This window comes from Artemia sp. Qi Xiang Cuo, chromosome 16 (assembly GCF_049724085.1).
Source record: "Artemia sp. Qi Xiang Cuo chromosome 16, ASM4972408v1, whole genome shotgun sequence".
Taxonomy (NCBI): domain Eukaryota; kingdom Metazoa; phylum Arthropoda; class Branchiopoda; order Anostraca; family Artemiidae; genus Artemia; species Artemia sp. Qi Xiang Cuo.
In genome coordinates, this window is record NC_142809.1 from 41,550,827 (window position 1) to 41,569,059 (window position 18,233).

The 18,233-nt window shown below is 36.3% G+C and overlaps 1 protein-coding gene across 1 annotated transcript in view; it reads right to left on the reverse strand.

The window, feature by feature from the left end:
- Nucleotides 1–18,233, reverse strand: part of spz6 (Spaetzle domain-containing protein 6) — a 72,657-nt gene that overhangs the window by 37,933 nt on the left and 16,491 nt on the right. The window contains exons 4-5 of the mRNA XM_089102395.1: nucleotides 17,213–17,320; nucleotides 4,612–4,698 (exon numbers count right to left, since the gene is read on the reverse strand). Coding sequence (XP_088958521.1) covers nucleotides 4,612–4,698; nucleotides 17,213–17,320 — 195 coding nt within the window. The remainder of the gene's footprint in view (nucleotides 1–4,611; nucleotides 4,699–17,212; nucleotides 17,321–18,233) is intronic.

The following is an 18,233-nucleotide window of genomic DNA, read 5'->3' on the forward strand; positions in this document are numbered from 1 at the left end:
TTATTCAGGCTTAGTGTAAATGAAGGGAAAATGATGCATTAATTCCTACCCTCCCCTATCCCCTCCCTCTCCCCTACCTCTTTCTATATATATTTAAAGGATCATGGGGCATAATTGTAGTTGAATACGACAAAATGGTAGAAAACGCCATTTCCCCGTGGTTCAATTTTTTTTTTTTACTTAAAAAGGACACTAGGAATTTTATATCTTTTTGAATGAGCCCTTTACTACTCTTCTAGAACCATTGGCTTTATACAATCGTCCCTGTAGAAAAAAAAAACAAACAAGCAAAAAAAAAAAAAAAATGAATAAACACCCACCCGTAGTAATGCTTCAGAGAAAATTCCACGTTTTGTAGATTAATTCAAAAAAACTTTTTCCATAAAACAAGATAATAAAATAGCAAAAATAAAATAAAAAAATTTACCAAGCGTGAAACTACCACAAATCAGCATCGGTAAATAAATGAAACCCAAAACGAACAGAAATTACAATAAATAACCGACTCAAATTCAAAACGAGCAGACTTTAGCATGAGTAGGGCTCAAAATCCCTATACCTTCCCAAGGCCAGAACATAATTTGCACTTTACTGAAAAAATATAAATGTTTTTACTTTTATAACTTTAATAAATCAAATAATATTAACATTTTGATTACTAAATATCAGTATATGTATATTAAACTGACAATACGCATTCATTTGTATTTTTTTCAGTAAAGTGCAAATTATATTCTGGCCTTGGGAAGGCATAAGGGTTTTGAGCCCAACTCATGTTAATTTCTGCTCGTTTTGAGTTTGACTCGGTTATTTATTGTATTAATTTCTGTTCGTTTGGGCCCTCCAATCACTTTCGACTATCAAAACGGGCACTTGCCATTTGAATTTCCATTTGAATGAGCCTTTTTTGAAGCTCCTACGACAACACTTTCTATAAAAACCTTATATGCCCCCAGGGCATAACTTACAATCCTTGCCCTGATGGCTGTGGGGGAGTGTCTTCCTCAAAAACATAATTTCTATCTGGAAATCAACTACGCTGAACAAAATGGCTATCTCAAAATTTTGATTGGATATGTTTGGGGAAATGGTGGGTGTGGAAGGGGTGTTTGTTGCCTTCCAAACACTTTCGACTATTAAAAAGAGCACTAGCCACTCCAATTTCTAATTGAATGAGCCCTTTTTGAAGTTTCTATGACAACTTCTTCAATACGAAGTGCCCTGGTCTAAAGAAAAAAAAATAATACATTGTGCCAACATCGTTCTTATATGCCCCTAGGGCATAATTTAAAACCCTTGCCCTGAGGGTTTTGGGGGAGTTTCCTCCTCAAAAACATAATTTCTATTTAGAAATCAACTACGCTGAACAAAATGGCTATCTCAAAATTTTGATTGGACGTGTTTGGGGAAATGGTGGGCGTGCAAGGGGTGTTTGTTGCCTTCCAATCACTTTCGACAATTAAAAAGGGCACTAGCCATCCAATTTCCAATTGAATGAGCCCTTTTCGACGTTCCTACGACAACTCCTTCGATACGAAGTGCCCTGGTATGGAAGAAAAAAAATAAAGATTGTGCCAACATCGTTCTTTACTTAGGCAGCGTGATTGCGCTGCCTATGATAAGAGCTTGAAGTCTATTCGATATCCTTATAGGATTCTCTTATATGTTCAGTCAAATGGTATTGTTTTATTAAGATCCCTTTGTCTCTTGGGGGATGTGACCTCTCTTTATGAAAAAATCAGGTAAATTTTCTCAGGCTCGTAGCCTCTGATGGGTAACATTAAACTTAACGAATTTTACAAATTTGGAAACAACTTAAAAAAAACAATTACTTTTTATGTACTTACTTACAGTTTGTTGCCACGAAGTGTTTGATGATTGATCAAATATATTTTAAGAATTCCACTATTCCTTTAAATACAAACAGCCTACCATCAAGACAGGCTGTTTTTTCTTAAAGTAATGGATATGTTTGGTTGATATAATTAATTCAAATTTTATCCCTTTTTTCTCTTATTGCTTTAGCATCTACAAGATAAGTCTCCTATTGATTCTAAAGTAAGTTTGTTATTGCATCTATTGAAACAGGTAGCATTATATTGTAAAAATTAAATAATTCTGATGGTTTAACATATTTGCTCTTTTTGCAGACACATTCAGAGGGTTGGAATATTCGGGCCCTTGGCCCCACTAAATATCAGATTCTTTTTTATTAGTCTTTTAATTTATCAATTTGCCGTATAATTCATCCATTTTTTGCACTTTTTCAAATTCGCCCTACCCCCTGAAAAAAGTGCCCCCCCCCCGAAAACAAATTCTTTGTATGTACTTATGATTATTGGTCCGTTTTCTAATAAATGAATAAAAACGGACAGAAAAAAAACATATGGCATCAGTTTCTTTTTAGTATGTACTGAGCTTGCTTTCAGTTTAAAACTTTGCCAATGGACAGACCTGTCATCAGTGCGTACTCGAGTGGGTCCAGTTATCCTGCTCGAAAAAGCTGCGGATGATTCTTCACGTTAGGAATCTCTTACTATCTGATTTGATCAGTCTTATTACCAAATATGGATTCCCACTTTTTGCAGGGATCTATAAAGCCCAGTTGGTATCTCAGAGGATCCAAAGTAGAACATAACGTATGTATGGTTTCTTGAAAATACGGTTTGTTTAGGAGTTTAGCATTTTTTCATTACTGAAGATTTTTGCCACTTTTTCTCTAGAATTTTTTTCAGAGAAAATATTTTGTTAATCAAAATACCCTCAAATCCGGCCGAATCCGTTGTTGTACCCGTCCGTAAAGGAGTCGGGCAAGGTTCGGTTGTGTCTACGAGTTTGTACAACAATAGTGTTCTGCCGGCGCAAGCCCAAGTAGCTACGTCTTGTGTTTCAAAAGGGATTGATGTTTCGTTGATGACGTATGCTGACGACTTGCTTAATCTGAACAGGACCGCTGATCGACTATTGAAGAATTTTGATGTGTTGAAGGGAATACAATAACGTGGGTTTTTCGTTTAATGTGTCAAAATCGGCCGTCTTGTTTTTCAATGCGGAGCACTGCGAAAAAGAAATCCCTTTGAGCGATTCAGTTGTGAAACCATCTGAGAGTATTACTTACCGTGGTTAACCAATCGGCCGAAGCCTCCTCTCCACCGGGACGCTGCTTGTATGCCACGTAGAATTAAAAATCCAGATTGCATACGGGTCAATTCTTGGTAACAGACAGCGGTTATGCCGTATATACCTTGCGTCGCTGTATAATGCCATTGCCATTCCACATGTACTGTATATAGCACCTTTTTGGAAATACCTGTCGTCCGCTCAGTATGCAAAAGAAAGAGTTCTGTTTTTTTCGATTTGCGAAGTTCCATCTGAGATCTCCACCATGGACGAGTAAATCGTATAACATGCGTATTTATGGTGTATCCGATCCAACAGTCTGTGTTAATCGTGTCACCAATGAATTTTCTGAAAAACGCTAAGCGAAGAGCGAACCCGTGGCTAGCCATCCTGTGCCAGTAGTTTTGCTAATGTACATATTGTATAAATATGTTTAGTGATGTTCCCTAGTGTGACCTTTCTTTTCTTTTTCCTTTTTAATACTCCGTTTTAATTCCATGTGAATTTTCGGGCAATAAATTACTTACTTACTTACTTATATTTATACACCGCAGTATGCTTGACTAACGGAATTCATAGTTTTAAAACTGTCCGTTCACAGCGTCTTAACTCTGATATTACTTTAACTTTCTTTTATAAAATAATTAAAACTTGCTTAAACAATAGGCAAACACAATATTTTTATTTATTAATAGTTTTCAACCAATTTTCAACATTTAGTTCAATAAAAAAAAACATCACAAAGTATATTCCTTAAAATACAATTTTGTACACAGATAAAGTTGAACCTCAGTTGCCAAATTATAACAGCATTGCCACTGCCAAAAATTTGAAAAGGAGGGCAACCACTAGGATTGATTCAACCTAAGTTCATAGCAACTTATGTGGTACAGGTTTGTTTATTTCCGAAGAAGTGTAGCTTTATTCCTCTGAAATACTCCTTCTTCCAAGGGGCAAAGTTTGCTATGCATGGTACAAAGAGGTGTGGCGTGACGGAACAGGTACTGCCCCAAGTTGTACAGGTGGTTAAGATTTAGTGATCCCACACTTGCCTCCTTCAAGGAAAGTGCACAATATTTAACTTATTTTTGTGTTTTTCATCCTAGAACTTAGACATTTTCCCTACTATTTATTTTGTCTCTTTCATTTTCATTTTAAAATATGAAAATGAGATTAGCGTGGTAAAGACAGAGTAGATTATTTTACAAAGTCCAGTTAACTATTAATAGTAGTAAAAAAATCAAATTTGAGAAAAAAGCAGATAATAAAAAAAAACTATTGAAAACCTTATTTAATAGCAAAGGGTAAATTAAAGTTTTGCTAATTGTTTAATGGACCATAATTTTCATTTTGTCTCAGCACACATTCGAAGGTTTCAGATCTGTTCTGTTTTAGGGCCGTAAAATGTCAAGAAGTTTTGTGAAAACTAATGTATTAAAATATTAAGAAAAACAACAACTGCTCAACCTAGTAAAATAATCGATTACTTACAGTCCGTAGCTGTTTTGACAAAAACCTCTTGCCGTAGTTTCTGATTTTCTTGCCTGTTCATTGTCAACTTCAATTTTCTGATTTCGACTGAAAGGCATATAAAATTATATTCTAATCTTAAAACCCAAAGATTAGGAAGCAAAATTGTGGGAAACAAGATTTCTATGAATTCAAAATCAACGAGAAGGGACAGTCCAATTTTTTTTTTTTTGAAGCATTGAAATAGCACTCTACTTGCGAATAAGTCCATGTGGCCATATGATAAATTGTGAGGGACTGGAGACCACTTATTTCGGAATATTGAAATTCCTGTTCCAGTTATTTTAGAGACTTTATCGGTTCAGTTTATTTGTTTGATTGGTCTTTATCCCGATTGTATTATTGAAATAAGAAGGAATTTTTACCGGGTTTATTACAGTGGCGTCAATTCACAATTTTTTTTGGTAGGGGGGGGGGGGCAATTTATTTTTCGAAAACTAGGGAGTGGCGAATTTTTCACTTTCCCATTTGTTTCAATGACGATACAATTTTTTTCCATGGGATTATCTCGAAAATATTACTTCTCAAAATATAAGCGTTGGATCTAAAGATGGGCACCAGAATCCCTTCCCCTTACTCCTCACCAATTGACGCGACCGATTTAAAAGTGTTTGTATGTTCTACGTGTAAGTAGATTGTACATATTGAATTCTACAAGACATACAGGAAAACATTTCTACAAGACATATACACCTATTAAAAGAGATTCAGAACTCCCTCACATGGCCTTATACTTCTATAGAAGCTATAGCAAGGCTGGTTTGGTGGGTATAGTCTGGTTTGGTAGGTATAGTCTGGTTTGGTGGGTATAGTCTGGTTTAGTTTTTCAAAGAGAGTGAGTATTTGACATTTTTGCAAAAAGGGATAAGGAATTCGCAAATTGGATACTATGAACGATATTAATTAATGTTTTGAATAATAGGAGTGTGAATGATTCTAATTAGTGATTGGATTGTATGAAGGTGGAGAAAAAAAAGGATTAAACTGATTAACAGTTCGGTAACCCCGAAGGGGTTGTTAACTCAGGTAATTTGTTATAAATTTGAAACAACATCAGTCTATGAAAATTGCTAACGACGATAGAATGGCATTGTGAGTTGACCTAGCTTTACCTCTCCGGTGTTTCAATTTTGGAGGGAAAATCAGAAATACTCAGAATCAAAAATAAATGGGATCTGCCTCAAGGGGAAGGCTCAGAGGCCCTTCGTTCCCCCATTTCTGAGGGCAGGGGGGGGTCAATTTTGGAGGGAAAACCAAAAATACTCAGAATCGAAAAAAAACGAGATCTGCCTCAAGGGGAAGACTCGAAGGCCCTTCGGTCCCCCCTTTCTGAGGGCAGGGGAGGGGGGGGGTCAATAGGGGAGGGAAAACCAAAAATACAGAGCCTAGAAGATAAAGGAGCTCTGCCTCCACGGCACGGCGCAGAGGCTCCACTTTCCTCCATTTCTGAGAGCAGAAAAGAATGCAGTGGCTGAGGGAAAACCAAAAGGAATCAGAATCGAAAATGTACGGGTTCTGCGTCAAGGGGAAGGCGCAGAGACCCTTCGTTCCCCTATTTCTGAGGGCAGGGGAGGGGGGTCAATTTTGGAGGGAAAACCAAAAATACTCAGAGTCGAAAATAAATGGGATCTGCCTCAAGGGGAAGGCTCAGAGGCCCTTCGTTCGCCCATTTCTGTGGGGAGGGGAGGGGGGGGGGGAGTCAATTTTGGCGGGAAAACCAAAAATAATCAGAATCGAAAATAAATGGGATCTGCCTCAATGGCATGGCTCAGGCCCCTCCTTCCCCCATTTCTGAGGGCAGGGGAGGGGTCAATTTTGGAGGGAAAACCAAAAATACTCAGAATCGAAAATAAATGGGATCTGCCTCAAGGGGAAGGCTCAGAGCCCCTTCGTTCCCCTATTTCTGAGGGCAGGGGAGGGGGGGGGGGTCAATTTTGGAGGGAAAACCAAAAATACTTCTTTACTTGGTGCCAATTAAAAACGAAATTTTTGTGTTAAATAAGTAGTTTTTGTATCTTTTAAAAGAGCTTTAAGGGGTTTGAGAGACTCTGTTGCCTGATTCCGTGTGGTTTTTCTTTAATTGGTGCCCATTAAAAACGAAATTTTTGTCTTAAATAAGTAGTTCTTGTATCTTTTAAAAGAGCTTTACGGGATTTGAGAGACTCTGTTGCCTGATTCCGTGTGGTTTTTCTTTACTTAGTGCTCATTAAAAACGAAATTTTTGTTGTAAATAAGTAGTTCTTGTATCTTTTAAAAGAGCTTTATGGGGTTTGAGAGACTCAGTTGCCTGATTCCGTGTGGTTTTTCTTTACTTGATACCCATTAAAAACAAAATTTTTTGTGTTAAATAAGTAGTTCTTGTGTCTTTTAAAAGAGCTTTACGGGGTTTGAGAGACTTGGTTGCCTGATTCCGTGTGGTTTTTCTTTACCTGCTGACCATTAAAAAAGAAAATTTTGGGTTAAATAATTAGTTATTGAATCATTTAAAAGAGCATTACGGGGTTTGAGAGACTCTGTTGCCTGATTCCGTGTTGTTTTTATTTACTTTCTGCCCATTAAAAAAGAAATTTTTGTGTTAAATAAGTAGTTCTTGTATCTTTTGAAAGAGCTTTAAGGAGTTTGAGAGACTCGGTTGCATTATATTTTCCACAATTTTCTTACAAGAAACGAGCTTTATGGGGTTTGAGAGACTCGGTTGTCTGATTCCGTGTTGTTTTTCATTACTTGGTGCCGATTAAAAACTAAATTTTCGTTTTAAATAAGTTGTTCTTTTACCTTTTAAAAGAGCTTTTACGGGTTTTGAGAGACTCGGTTGCCTGACTCTGTATGGTTTTTCTTTACTTGATGCCCATTAAAAACAAAATTTTTTTTTTAAATAAGTGGTTCTTGTATCTTTTAAAAGAGCTTTACGGGGTTTGAGAGACTCTGTTGCATGATTCCATTTGGTTTTTTTTTTACTTGGTGCCCATTAAAAACTAAATTTGTGTGTTAAATTAGTAGTTCTTGTATCTTTTAAAAGAGCTTTACGGGGTTTGAGAGACTCTGTTGTCTGATTCCGTGGGATTTTTTTTTACTTGGTACTCATTAAAAACGAAATTTTTGTCTTAAATAAGTATGTCTTGTATCTTTTAAAAGAGCTTTACGGAGTTTAAGAGACTCGGTTGTATTGTATTTTCCATAATTTTCTTACAAGAAACTAGAGTTTACGGCCAAAAACCCTTATTAGCTCAGATTTTATAGAAATGGTTTTATTTTTCGATCTGAAAATAGACTAAAGTTTCAGATTTGAACCAGAGAATTGTATTTTCCATAATTTTCTTACATCTTTTGAAATCATTAACGATAACAAACATGTTTTCGACCAGATGGGTTTTTTAAAACACATTCAGCATGGCGTGCGCTATTTTTTTTATCATGAACCCTTTAGAGACCAATTTGATAGCGGGCGTTTACAACTAATGGGGAAACTGGCCCGACCAAAGAGTATTTATATTCTTGTCACTTTTCGTTCCCCCAATTTTTCAACGAGGGTGTTTAAAACTAGGGGGAAACTAGCCAGACCAAAGAGAATTTATATTGTTGTCACTTTTTGTCCCCCCAATTTTTCAAAGTGAGTGTTTACAACTAAGAGGAATGGCAGAAGTATGTATTAGCGAAGTTATAGTGGAGGGCGAGTTGCTAGCGGAAAACCCGTGTGGATGAGTTGAAATAAAAAAAATTTTAATGATAAATTACTGAAAAGTGTTTTGGGGGAGATGGATTGATTGCCAGAAGGATGTATTAGTGAAGTTATAGTGGAGGGCGAGTTGCTAGCGAAAACCCCATGTGGATGAGTTGAAATAATTTTTTTTAACAAGAAATGACTGAAAAGTGTTTGATTGGCAGAAGGATGTATTAGAGAAGTTATAATTGAGGGCGAGTTTCTAGCGAAAAATCTGAGTGTATGGGTTGAAATAAAAAAAATTTAAATATAAATGAATTAACATGGTTGTTGGGGCGAAGGGTTTATTGTCAGAAGTGTGTATTATCCACGGTATAGTGGAGGGCGAGGTTCTAGAGAAAAAACAGTGTTGATTAGTTGAAATAAAAAAAATTAACAAGAAATGGCTGAAAAGTGTTTTGGGGGAGATGGGTTGATTGGCAGAAGGATGTATTAGCGAAGTTATAGTGGGGGGCAAGTTGCTAGCGTAAAATGTAAGCTAATAAGGGTTTTTGACCGTAAACTCTAGTTTTTTGTAAGAAAATTATGGAAAATACAATTCATTGGTCCATAGGTGAAACGTGGGTCCAGGTATATATCGAAAATAAACAATTTATGTAGAGTCTGAGCTAATAAGGGTTTTTGACTATAAACTCTAGTTTCTTGTAAGAAAATTAGGAGAAATACAATTGTCTCATCCAAATTTGAAACTTAGATCTATACTCTGGCTCAAATGTAAAACTTAAGTCAAGTTTTGGATACTCATAATAATGAGGATTGGTGGTTTTAATTCAATATTTTTTTTCCATAAAAACAAACTAATTTTTTTTTAAACTTCTAAATTATTCAACTTTTTTTTTCTTTGTATGTATATTAAAATTACAAAATATGCTTACGACTCAAGCAAGTGTACTCTGTAATTGGTCAGAGACACAATGTGGCCTTCCCACTGGTATTCTATGTTCGGATGTCGACACTACCTTGTCTATTACATGTATTAATGCGGTATTTTTTACACAGCGGAACGATAAAAACACACGTCATATCTTTTAAAAAAGTCAAGATGGAGCATTTTAATAAAGTGTGTTCACATGTCAATGTTATTGTAGCATTGAATGCTGACAAGGAGAAGTATTTGAACTATGAAACAAGTAAAACTGGTAGTACTATCGGAAACGTATGCATGCCTTGTCATGACACTATGGAGTTAAATTGCTTTGGAATACCAAAAAAATTCAATTTTACAAATGGTGGATATGCAAAAGTATCATTTAAAGAGATGTTTGTACTCAAAGAGAATGCCAACATAAAAATAATAGTTGATGAAGAGGGGTATCTCCATGCTAGTGCTATAGGTAACATGCTACCTATTGATAGAACCTTTCGTCGGCTTTCAGGTATTAGAATTCAAATGAAAGCAAAGAGGAAAAGAAAGGCCTACTCTGCTACTAATATCGTAAACCATATCTTGTCTACGTGCCGAAACTGTTACCTGTGTAAAAATAATGTGATAATAGACAGTGAAATTGCCAGAAAAATAAAAAGGGCATTGTCATACAAAATCACTATAGAATATATAGAAGTAACGATGAAAAACAAAGCACCAGTAAACGCTACTGGCATTGGTCAAACAGTCAATGAATCAAATGATACCGAAGATGAAAAGTATATTGAGCCTGTTCATGTCACACCAGTAAAAATTGTGTATGATTCAAAATGGAATAATGATTATTCTACTGATTACGAACTAAGAGAAGATATAACTACAATATCAAGAGAGAACATGGTGAACTATTTTATGGAACAGAGTCAAAATGTCCAAAGTTAATCATTGATATTAATAATGTATCATAATATATTTTTGTATTAATATTCTACATAACATTATTTCATCAAAAATATTACATTGTTATGTGTTCATTATTTTTTAGAGTAAGCTAACATATCAAACGTTTAGAATGTCTATTAAAACATCGACGATGTAAGAAAAGGAATTTGCGTATATGTATTGTCAGACACATGGGATAACATTGTCAAAATCTAGGTATCAGAATGAAAAAATTGTAGGTAAGTAAGTAAGTAAGTAAGTAACGAAGTAAGTAAGTAAGTAAGTAAAAAACTCTTTCTTGAATTCACCTCTTGTATACACAATACAGAAATTTACATGCACACAGAGACAACCCACACACACACACACACACATACACATACACACACACACACACACACACACACACGCGCACACACACATACACACACACACACACAGAGACGAGACACACAAGGCGACGACACATACACAGAGACGACACACACACAGAGAGAAGACAACACACAGAGAGAAGACACACAAACAGAGACGACATGCACACAGAGACAACACACACACACACAGACGACACACACCTAGCGACGACACACACACAGAGACGACACACACACACAGAGAAGACACACGCACAGAGACGACACACACACACACAGACGACACACACACAGAGATGAAACGCATACACACAGAGAGACCAGACACACACACACACACACAGAAAAGACACAAACACATAGAGACTACACACATACAAAGAGATGAAACTTACACATATATACGAAACACACACAGAGACTAAACACTCCCAGAGAGCACCCACACAAACAGACAACACTCACATTTTATGACAAGCACACACAGAGAAAACACACAAACACACACACAGACGACACACACATAGCGATGAAACATGCACAGAAACGATACACACACGCAGAGAGAAGACACAAGCAAAGAGACGACACACACACACACACTCACACAGAGATGACACACACAGAGATGACACACACACACAGAGAGACGAGACACACACGCACATAGAAACGACACCACACACATAGAGACGACACACACACACACACACACAGAGAGGACACACACATATAGATATGAAACACACATAGAGACGATACACGCAGAGAGAGGAAACACACACAAAGACAACAAGCACAGACACAACACACACACACAGACAACACACACACACACACACAAAACACACAGAGAGACGACACAGTCACAGAGACGAAACACACACAGAGATAACATCACACATAGAGACGACCCATCCAAAGAGACGACACAAACACAGAGTTAAGACACACACACAGATAAGACAAACACACACACACAAACACACACACAGAGACGAAAAACGCATAGTGAAGACACACACACAGAGACAACACAAACATACACACACAGAGAGACAACACCCACACAGAGACGGCACAAACCCTCACAAACACGGCACACACACACAGAAATGATAAACTCAAAGTGAGGAATTATACATAATGAAGGCACACACAGGGAGATGACAGAAACACAGAGAATATACACCTACAAAGATTGAAACGACACACACGCACACACAGAGACAACAAACACACAGAGAAATCATACAATAAAAGATGACACACACACAGAAAAGAAACACACAAAAAGATAACACACGCACAGAGACGACAAACATACAGAGAAGACATAAAAACAGAGACGACACACCCACAGAGATGACACACACATAGAGACGAGACATGCACAGACACGACACAATTAAATTTTTTTATTTCAACTCATCCATACGGGTTTTTCACTAGCAACTCTCCCTCCACTAAACCTTCACTAATACATCCTTCTGCCAATCAACCACTCACCTCCAAAACAATTTTCTTTAAATTAGTGTTAAAAATTTTTTATTTAATCTCATTCTAACGGATTTTTCGATAGCAACTCGCCCTCTACTATCACTTCTCTAATACATCTTTCTGCTAATTAAACACTACTAAGTCATTACCTGTTAAAAAAAATTTATTTCAACTCATCCACATGGGGTTCTCGCTAGCAACTCGCCCTCCACTATAACTTCACTAATACATCCTTCTGGCAATCAACCCATCTCCCCCAAAACACTTTTTAGTCATTTCTCATTAAAATTTTTATTTCAACTCATCCACACGGGTTTTCCGCTAGCAACTCGCCCTCCACTATAACTTCGCTAATACATCCTTCTGCCATTCCTCTTAGTTGTAAACACCCACTTTGAAAAATTGGGGGAACAAAAGTGACAAGAATATAAATACTCTTTGGTCTGGCCAGTTTTCCCTTAGTTGTAAGCACCCGCTTTGAAAAATTGGGGGAACGTAAAGTGACAAGAATATAAATACTCTTTGGTCGGGCCAGTTTCCCCCTTAGTTGTAAACACCCGCTATCAAATTGGTCTCTAAAGGGTTCATGATAAAAAAAAAATAGCGCACGCCATGCTGAATGTGTTTTAAAAAACGCATCTGGTCGAAAACATGTTTGTTATCGTTAATGATTTCCAAAGATGTATGAAAATTATGTAAAATACAATTCTCTGGTTGAAATCTGAAACTTTAGTCTATTTTCAGATTGAAAAATAAAACCGTTTCTATAAAATCTGAGCTAATAAGGTTTTTTGGCCGTAAAATCTAGTTTCTTGTAAGAAAATTATGGAAAATACAATGCAACCGAGTCTCTTAAACTCCGTAAAGCTCTTTTAATAGATACAAGAACTACTTATTTAACACAAAAATTTCGTTTTTAATGAGGACGAAGTAAAGAAAAGCCTCAAGGAATCAGGCAACAGAGTCTCTTAAACCCCTTAAAGATATTTTAAAAGATATAAGAACTATTTATCTAACAAAAAAATTTCGTTTTTAATTGGCAACAATTAAATAAAAAACCACATGGAATAAGTCAACAGAGTTTCTCAAACCCCGTAAAACTTTTTTAAAAGATACAAGAACTATTAATTTAACAAAAAAATTTCGTTTTTAATAGGGACCAAGTAAAGAAAAACCACACAAAATCAGGCAACAGAGTCTCTCAAACCCCGTAAAGCTCTTTGAAAAGATACAAAAACTACTTATCTAACAAGAAAATTTCGTTTTAATGGTCACCAAGTAAAGAAAAAAACACATGAAATCAATCAACAGAGTTTCTCAAACCCCATAAAGCTCTTTTAAAAGATACAAGAACTACTTATTTAACAAAAAAATTACGTTTTTAATGGGCACCAAGCAAAGAAAAACAACACAGAATCAGGCAACCGAGTCTCTCAAACCCCACAAAGCCCTTTTAAAAGATACAAGAACTACTTATTTAACACAAAAATTTTGTTTTTAATGGGCACCAAGTAAAGAAAAACCACACGGAATCAGGCAACCAAGTCTCTCAAACCCCATAAAGCTCGCTTCTTGTAAGAAAATTATGGAAAATACAATGCAACCAGTAAAGCGCACCAAGTAAATGAGCACCAGTTAATGAGCACCAAGTAAAGAAAAACCACACGGAATCAGGCAACAGAGTCTCTCACACACCGTATATATCATTAAAGTTTAACTAGAACAAAGATTTTAACACAAAAATTTCTTTATTTTTATTATGAAAGTTTAGAAAAAAAACAAGGACTCAGGCAAACAAGTCTCTAAGAACCCTTAAAGCTCTTTAAAAAGATAAAATACACCATAAAAACAAAAAAAAAATTTTGTTTTTAATGGGTATCAAGTAAATAAAAACCACACGGAATCAGGCAACTGAGTCTCTCAAACCCCATAAAGCTCTTTTAAAAGATACAATAACTACTTTTTTACAACAAAAATTTCGTTTTTAATGTGCACTAATTAAAGAAAAACCACACGGAATCAGGCAACAGAGTCTCTTAACTCCTTTAAAGCTCTTTTAAAATGTAAAGTAACTACTTATTTAACACAAAAATTTCGTTTTTAATGGGCACCAAGTAAAGAAAAACCACACGGAATCAGGCAACAGAGTCTCTCAAACCCCTTAAAGCTATTTTAAATGATACAAGAAATACTTATTTAACACAAAAATTTTGTTTCAAATGGGCACCAAGTAAAGAATTAGTTTTGGTTTCCTGTCCAGAATTGACCCCCCCTCCCCTCCTCTCTGACCTGGGGGACAGACTGACTTGTGTGACTCCCGCATGAGGCAGATCGCCGTTATTTTCGATTTTGAGTATTTTTGGTTTTCCCTCCGAAATTGACACCTACCCTGCCCTCAGAAATGGTGGAAGGAGGGGCCTGGGCCTTGCCCTTCAGGTAGATCCCATTTATTTTCGATTCTGAGTATTTTTGGTTTTCCCTCCAAAATTGACTCCCCCCCCCTTCCCTGCCGTCAGAAACGGGTGAACGAAGGGCCTCTGAGCCTTCCCCTTGAGGCAGATCCCATTTTTTTCGCTTCTGATTATTTTTTGTTTTCCCTCAAAAATTGACCCCCCCCCCTCCCCTGCCCTCAGAAATGGGGGAACGAAGGGCCTCTGAGCCTTCCCCTTGAGGCAGATTCCGTTTATTTTCGATTCTGAGTATTTTTGATTTTCCCTCCAAAATTGACCCCTCCTCTGCCCTCAGAAATGGAGGAAGGAGGGGCCTCTGAGCCTTGCCCTTGAGGCAGATCCCATTTATTTTCGATTCTGAGTATTTTTGGTTTTCCCTCCAAAATTGAACCCCCCCCCTCCCTTGCCCTCATACAGTGGGGGCGAAAGGTGCTCTGAGCCGTCCCCTTGATGCATATCACATTGTCGGCCGAGACGTTTCTAGTTGGGTTTTCCATCCAAAATTGACCCCCCCCCCTCCACGGCTCTAAGAAATGAGATAACGCAGAGCTTTTGAGTCTTGCCCGTGATACATATCCTGTTTATTGTTAAGTCGCTATATTTTCTGTTTTACCTCCAAAATTTACACATCGGAGAGCTAAAGCTAGGTCGACTCACAATGTCATTCTATTGTCGTTAGCCATTCTCATAGACTGATGTTGTTTCAAATTTATAACAAATTACCTGAGTTAACAACCCCTTCGGGGTTACCTTAACTTTTAATCAGTTTAATCCTTTTTTTTCTCCACCTTCATACAATCCAATCACTAATTAGAATCATTCACAGTCCTATTATTCAAAACATTAATTAATATCATTCATAGTGTCCGATTTGCGAATTCCTTATCCCTTTTTGCAAAAATGTGAAATACTCACTCTCTTTGAAAAACTAAACCAGATTATACTCACCAAACCAAATTATACCCACCAAACCAGACTATACCCATCAAACCAGTATAATGCCATGTGAGGGAGTTCTGAATCTCTTTGAATAGGTGTATATGTCTTGTAGAAATGTTTACCTGTATGTCTTGTAGAATTCAATATGTACAATCTACTCGTGTATTTTCTTAAGTTTTATTCTTTTGTTGCAATTTGTTTTGGCTTTGAGTTTTGGTCTAATTTAATTTTGGTATTTTCAAAAATATTTTTGGCAAAGCAAAATCTACTTTCATTCATTTCACGCATTTTGGATATATTTTGCCTTTAAATAAACATTATGTTGTCTTGTTACTACATTTAAAGACCTAAGAACCTAATTATAAGAATATTTAGTTTTGACGTATCGAAGTAAGGAGAATGAAAAGGAAAGTAATTGTCAAAAGTATCTACCGCAAGGAAATTACTCATTCTTAAATATACGATCATTTTAACACAGAGAAAAGATAGATTGACAAAGTATTTGAAATAGAATGAAACGATAAAATTTTCTTTATTTTCTTTTAGTAATAAATCCTCCTTTCTGCTGTAGAATCCGGAATCCTAATGAAATTATTTCTTGGGTAATCTGAATGATCGGCTTTTTATTTTCCTCGACAGTAGTTGAGCGAGGTGAATGGATGTTTAAACAATAGTCTCACCAGCCCTTCCCTATCTGAAAGGATCCAAGCCAAGACAATGACAGTGGTCAAGTGTGGCTATGAAACTTGGGCACTTCAGAAGGTCGAGGAAGATGTATTACATATTTTCCTGAGGATTTGTTTAAGAGTAGTTTTAGGTTAAACTTAGGTTGCCTCCTGGCAAACTTCAAGAGATGCAGTTTGAACCACTTCCAAGTTCTATAATGAACGGAAAATAAGATGTCCGGAAACTTTCTATGGATGAGGGACTATAAATTACCAAAGGTCCTTTTCTTGGCCATCCACTAAGTAAAATCAAAAGTCAGGTCATCCCTAGGACGAGGAAATGAAACTTCAGAGGAGGGAGTAAAGAGTGAAGCTTTTAACAGACTCCGGTGGAGCATTAGCGTTTGCAGCTGTGTTAGCCTCAATCAGCTTAGTACTACAATAAATGGTTTGTAGCAGTAGTCAGGTGTGGATCCAGGGGTGGTTTTAGGGCCACGCCCCCCACCCTCAGAAGGTCAAAATTTGCATTAATTGGAGGATCATGGGGGCAAAAATACCAATGAAGGAACCAAATTATTATCATTGCTTTTACCCCCTCCCGCCCCACTCAGAAAAATATGTCTCCACCCCTGGTAATAGTAGGCCTAGTAGTAATTATAATCTTAAAAACTTGATGAACATACTTAAATTATTATTCTTAATGTGCTTAATGTGCTATTACTCCACAATAATATACTACGGTAAATCCATTGCATACAAGCGCACATAGTACACAATACCATATTGCACATTAAAGAGTCGCTAAATGCACTGCATAATTATTCGGGTTGGACTCTCTAACGAATCACTAAGGAAAGACGTACACAATGTGCTGGAAACCAATTTTCGCTAATTATAGTTTCCTGCTATACAGAGACCCAGGATGTACTCTGGGAGCCTGTCACTGTGAGTGCTTTTCCCTCGAGATACACTTTTGTTCTTTTTTTTTTTAATTAGCTTAATTTTTCCAGCAAAAAGAAGGACACGAAGAAGTAATTAACTTACTGAAAAATTAGAGTTAAGTCTAAATATGTTAGGAAATTAATTGAAAGCTTATCACTTACCTTCTTCTTTTACTTTTCCCTTTAGCGACCTTGGGAAGCGACGAATCCTCTTTTAATATAGGAAGTGTCTTACTGAAGTATGCAAGAGTCGCATTTTTTATCACCTCACTGAAAAAAGGGAAAAGAACTTTGGAACCGTGCAAAAAAATCAAGAAAAACAAAACAGACAGGAATTTGTCTTGTCTTTGAATTGAGACCAATTTTTCCTACCAAAAATAGGTCTAATAAACCAAGTTTTAATCCCTGGAAGTCCCACTGTGCTTTTTATTCAGCTTTTCTGGCTCAATTCCAAAGTTTAATTAAAATATTTCTTTGTCCTGTAGTTTCCTCCTGTAAGTTTCCCTAAGAATTTTGGAGTTAAAAAAATAGGCGATATTATCTGATGTCTTTTATTTTTTATATTAAAAAAATCATAAAAATCTTATAGGTTTTATTTTTGAAACTTATTTAAACTCTTTGTTATTCATGCATCTAAAGGTACTACAAATACTGGTAAGCTGTACAACATTCGAATTTGACACGTACAGAGAAATTAAGTTTGCCATGCTTTAATGCAAGGCAGCAATAATTCATGGCAAGAAATTAAGTTTGCCATGGCCAATAAAGTCATGCCTTATTAGCTATTATAATCCTATATATCAACCTACTGCTTCAGTTTAGATGCAACTTGATACCCTAAGATATGAGTTTATTATCCCCCCTTGCTTAAAAGAAAAAGAGAGCACTAAAGGAAGTCCAGGCGTATGTCTAAAAAGCCATTAAAATTTAAAAAAAATTAGTTTTTTGTTAAAAGTTTGAAAATTGTCATAAAAGTTGTTTGTATCTTAACTATTTCTTTTCAAAAATTTAAGGTATAAAGGCTTCCATAAATTATCGTATTAATGATTAGAATAAAAATACAAAAAGAACTTCTACTCATAGACCGAGTCAGCCACCAAGAAGCTTTTTCATAGCACTTATTATACCTTTGACACCCAAAGCGAAACAGAATTATTAAACAGAATTAATATTTGACAACAAA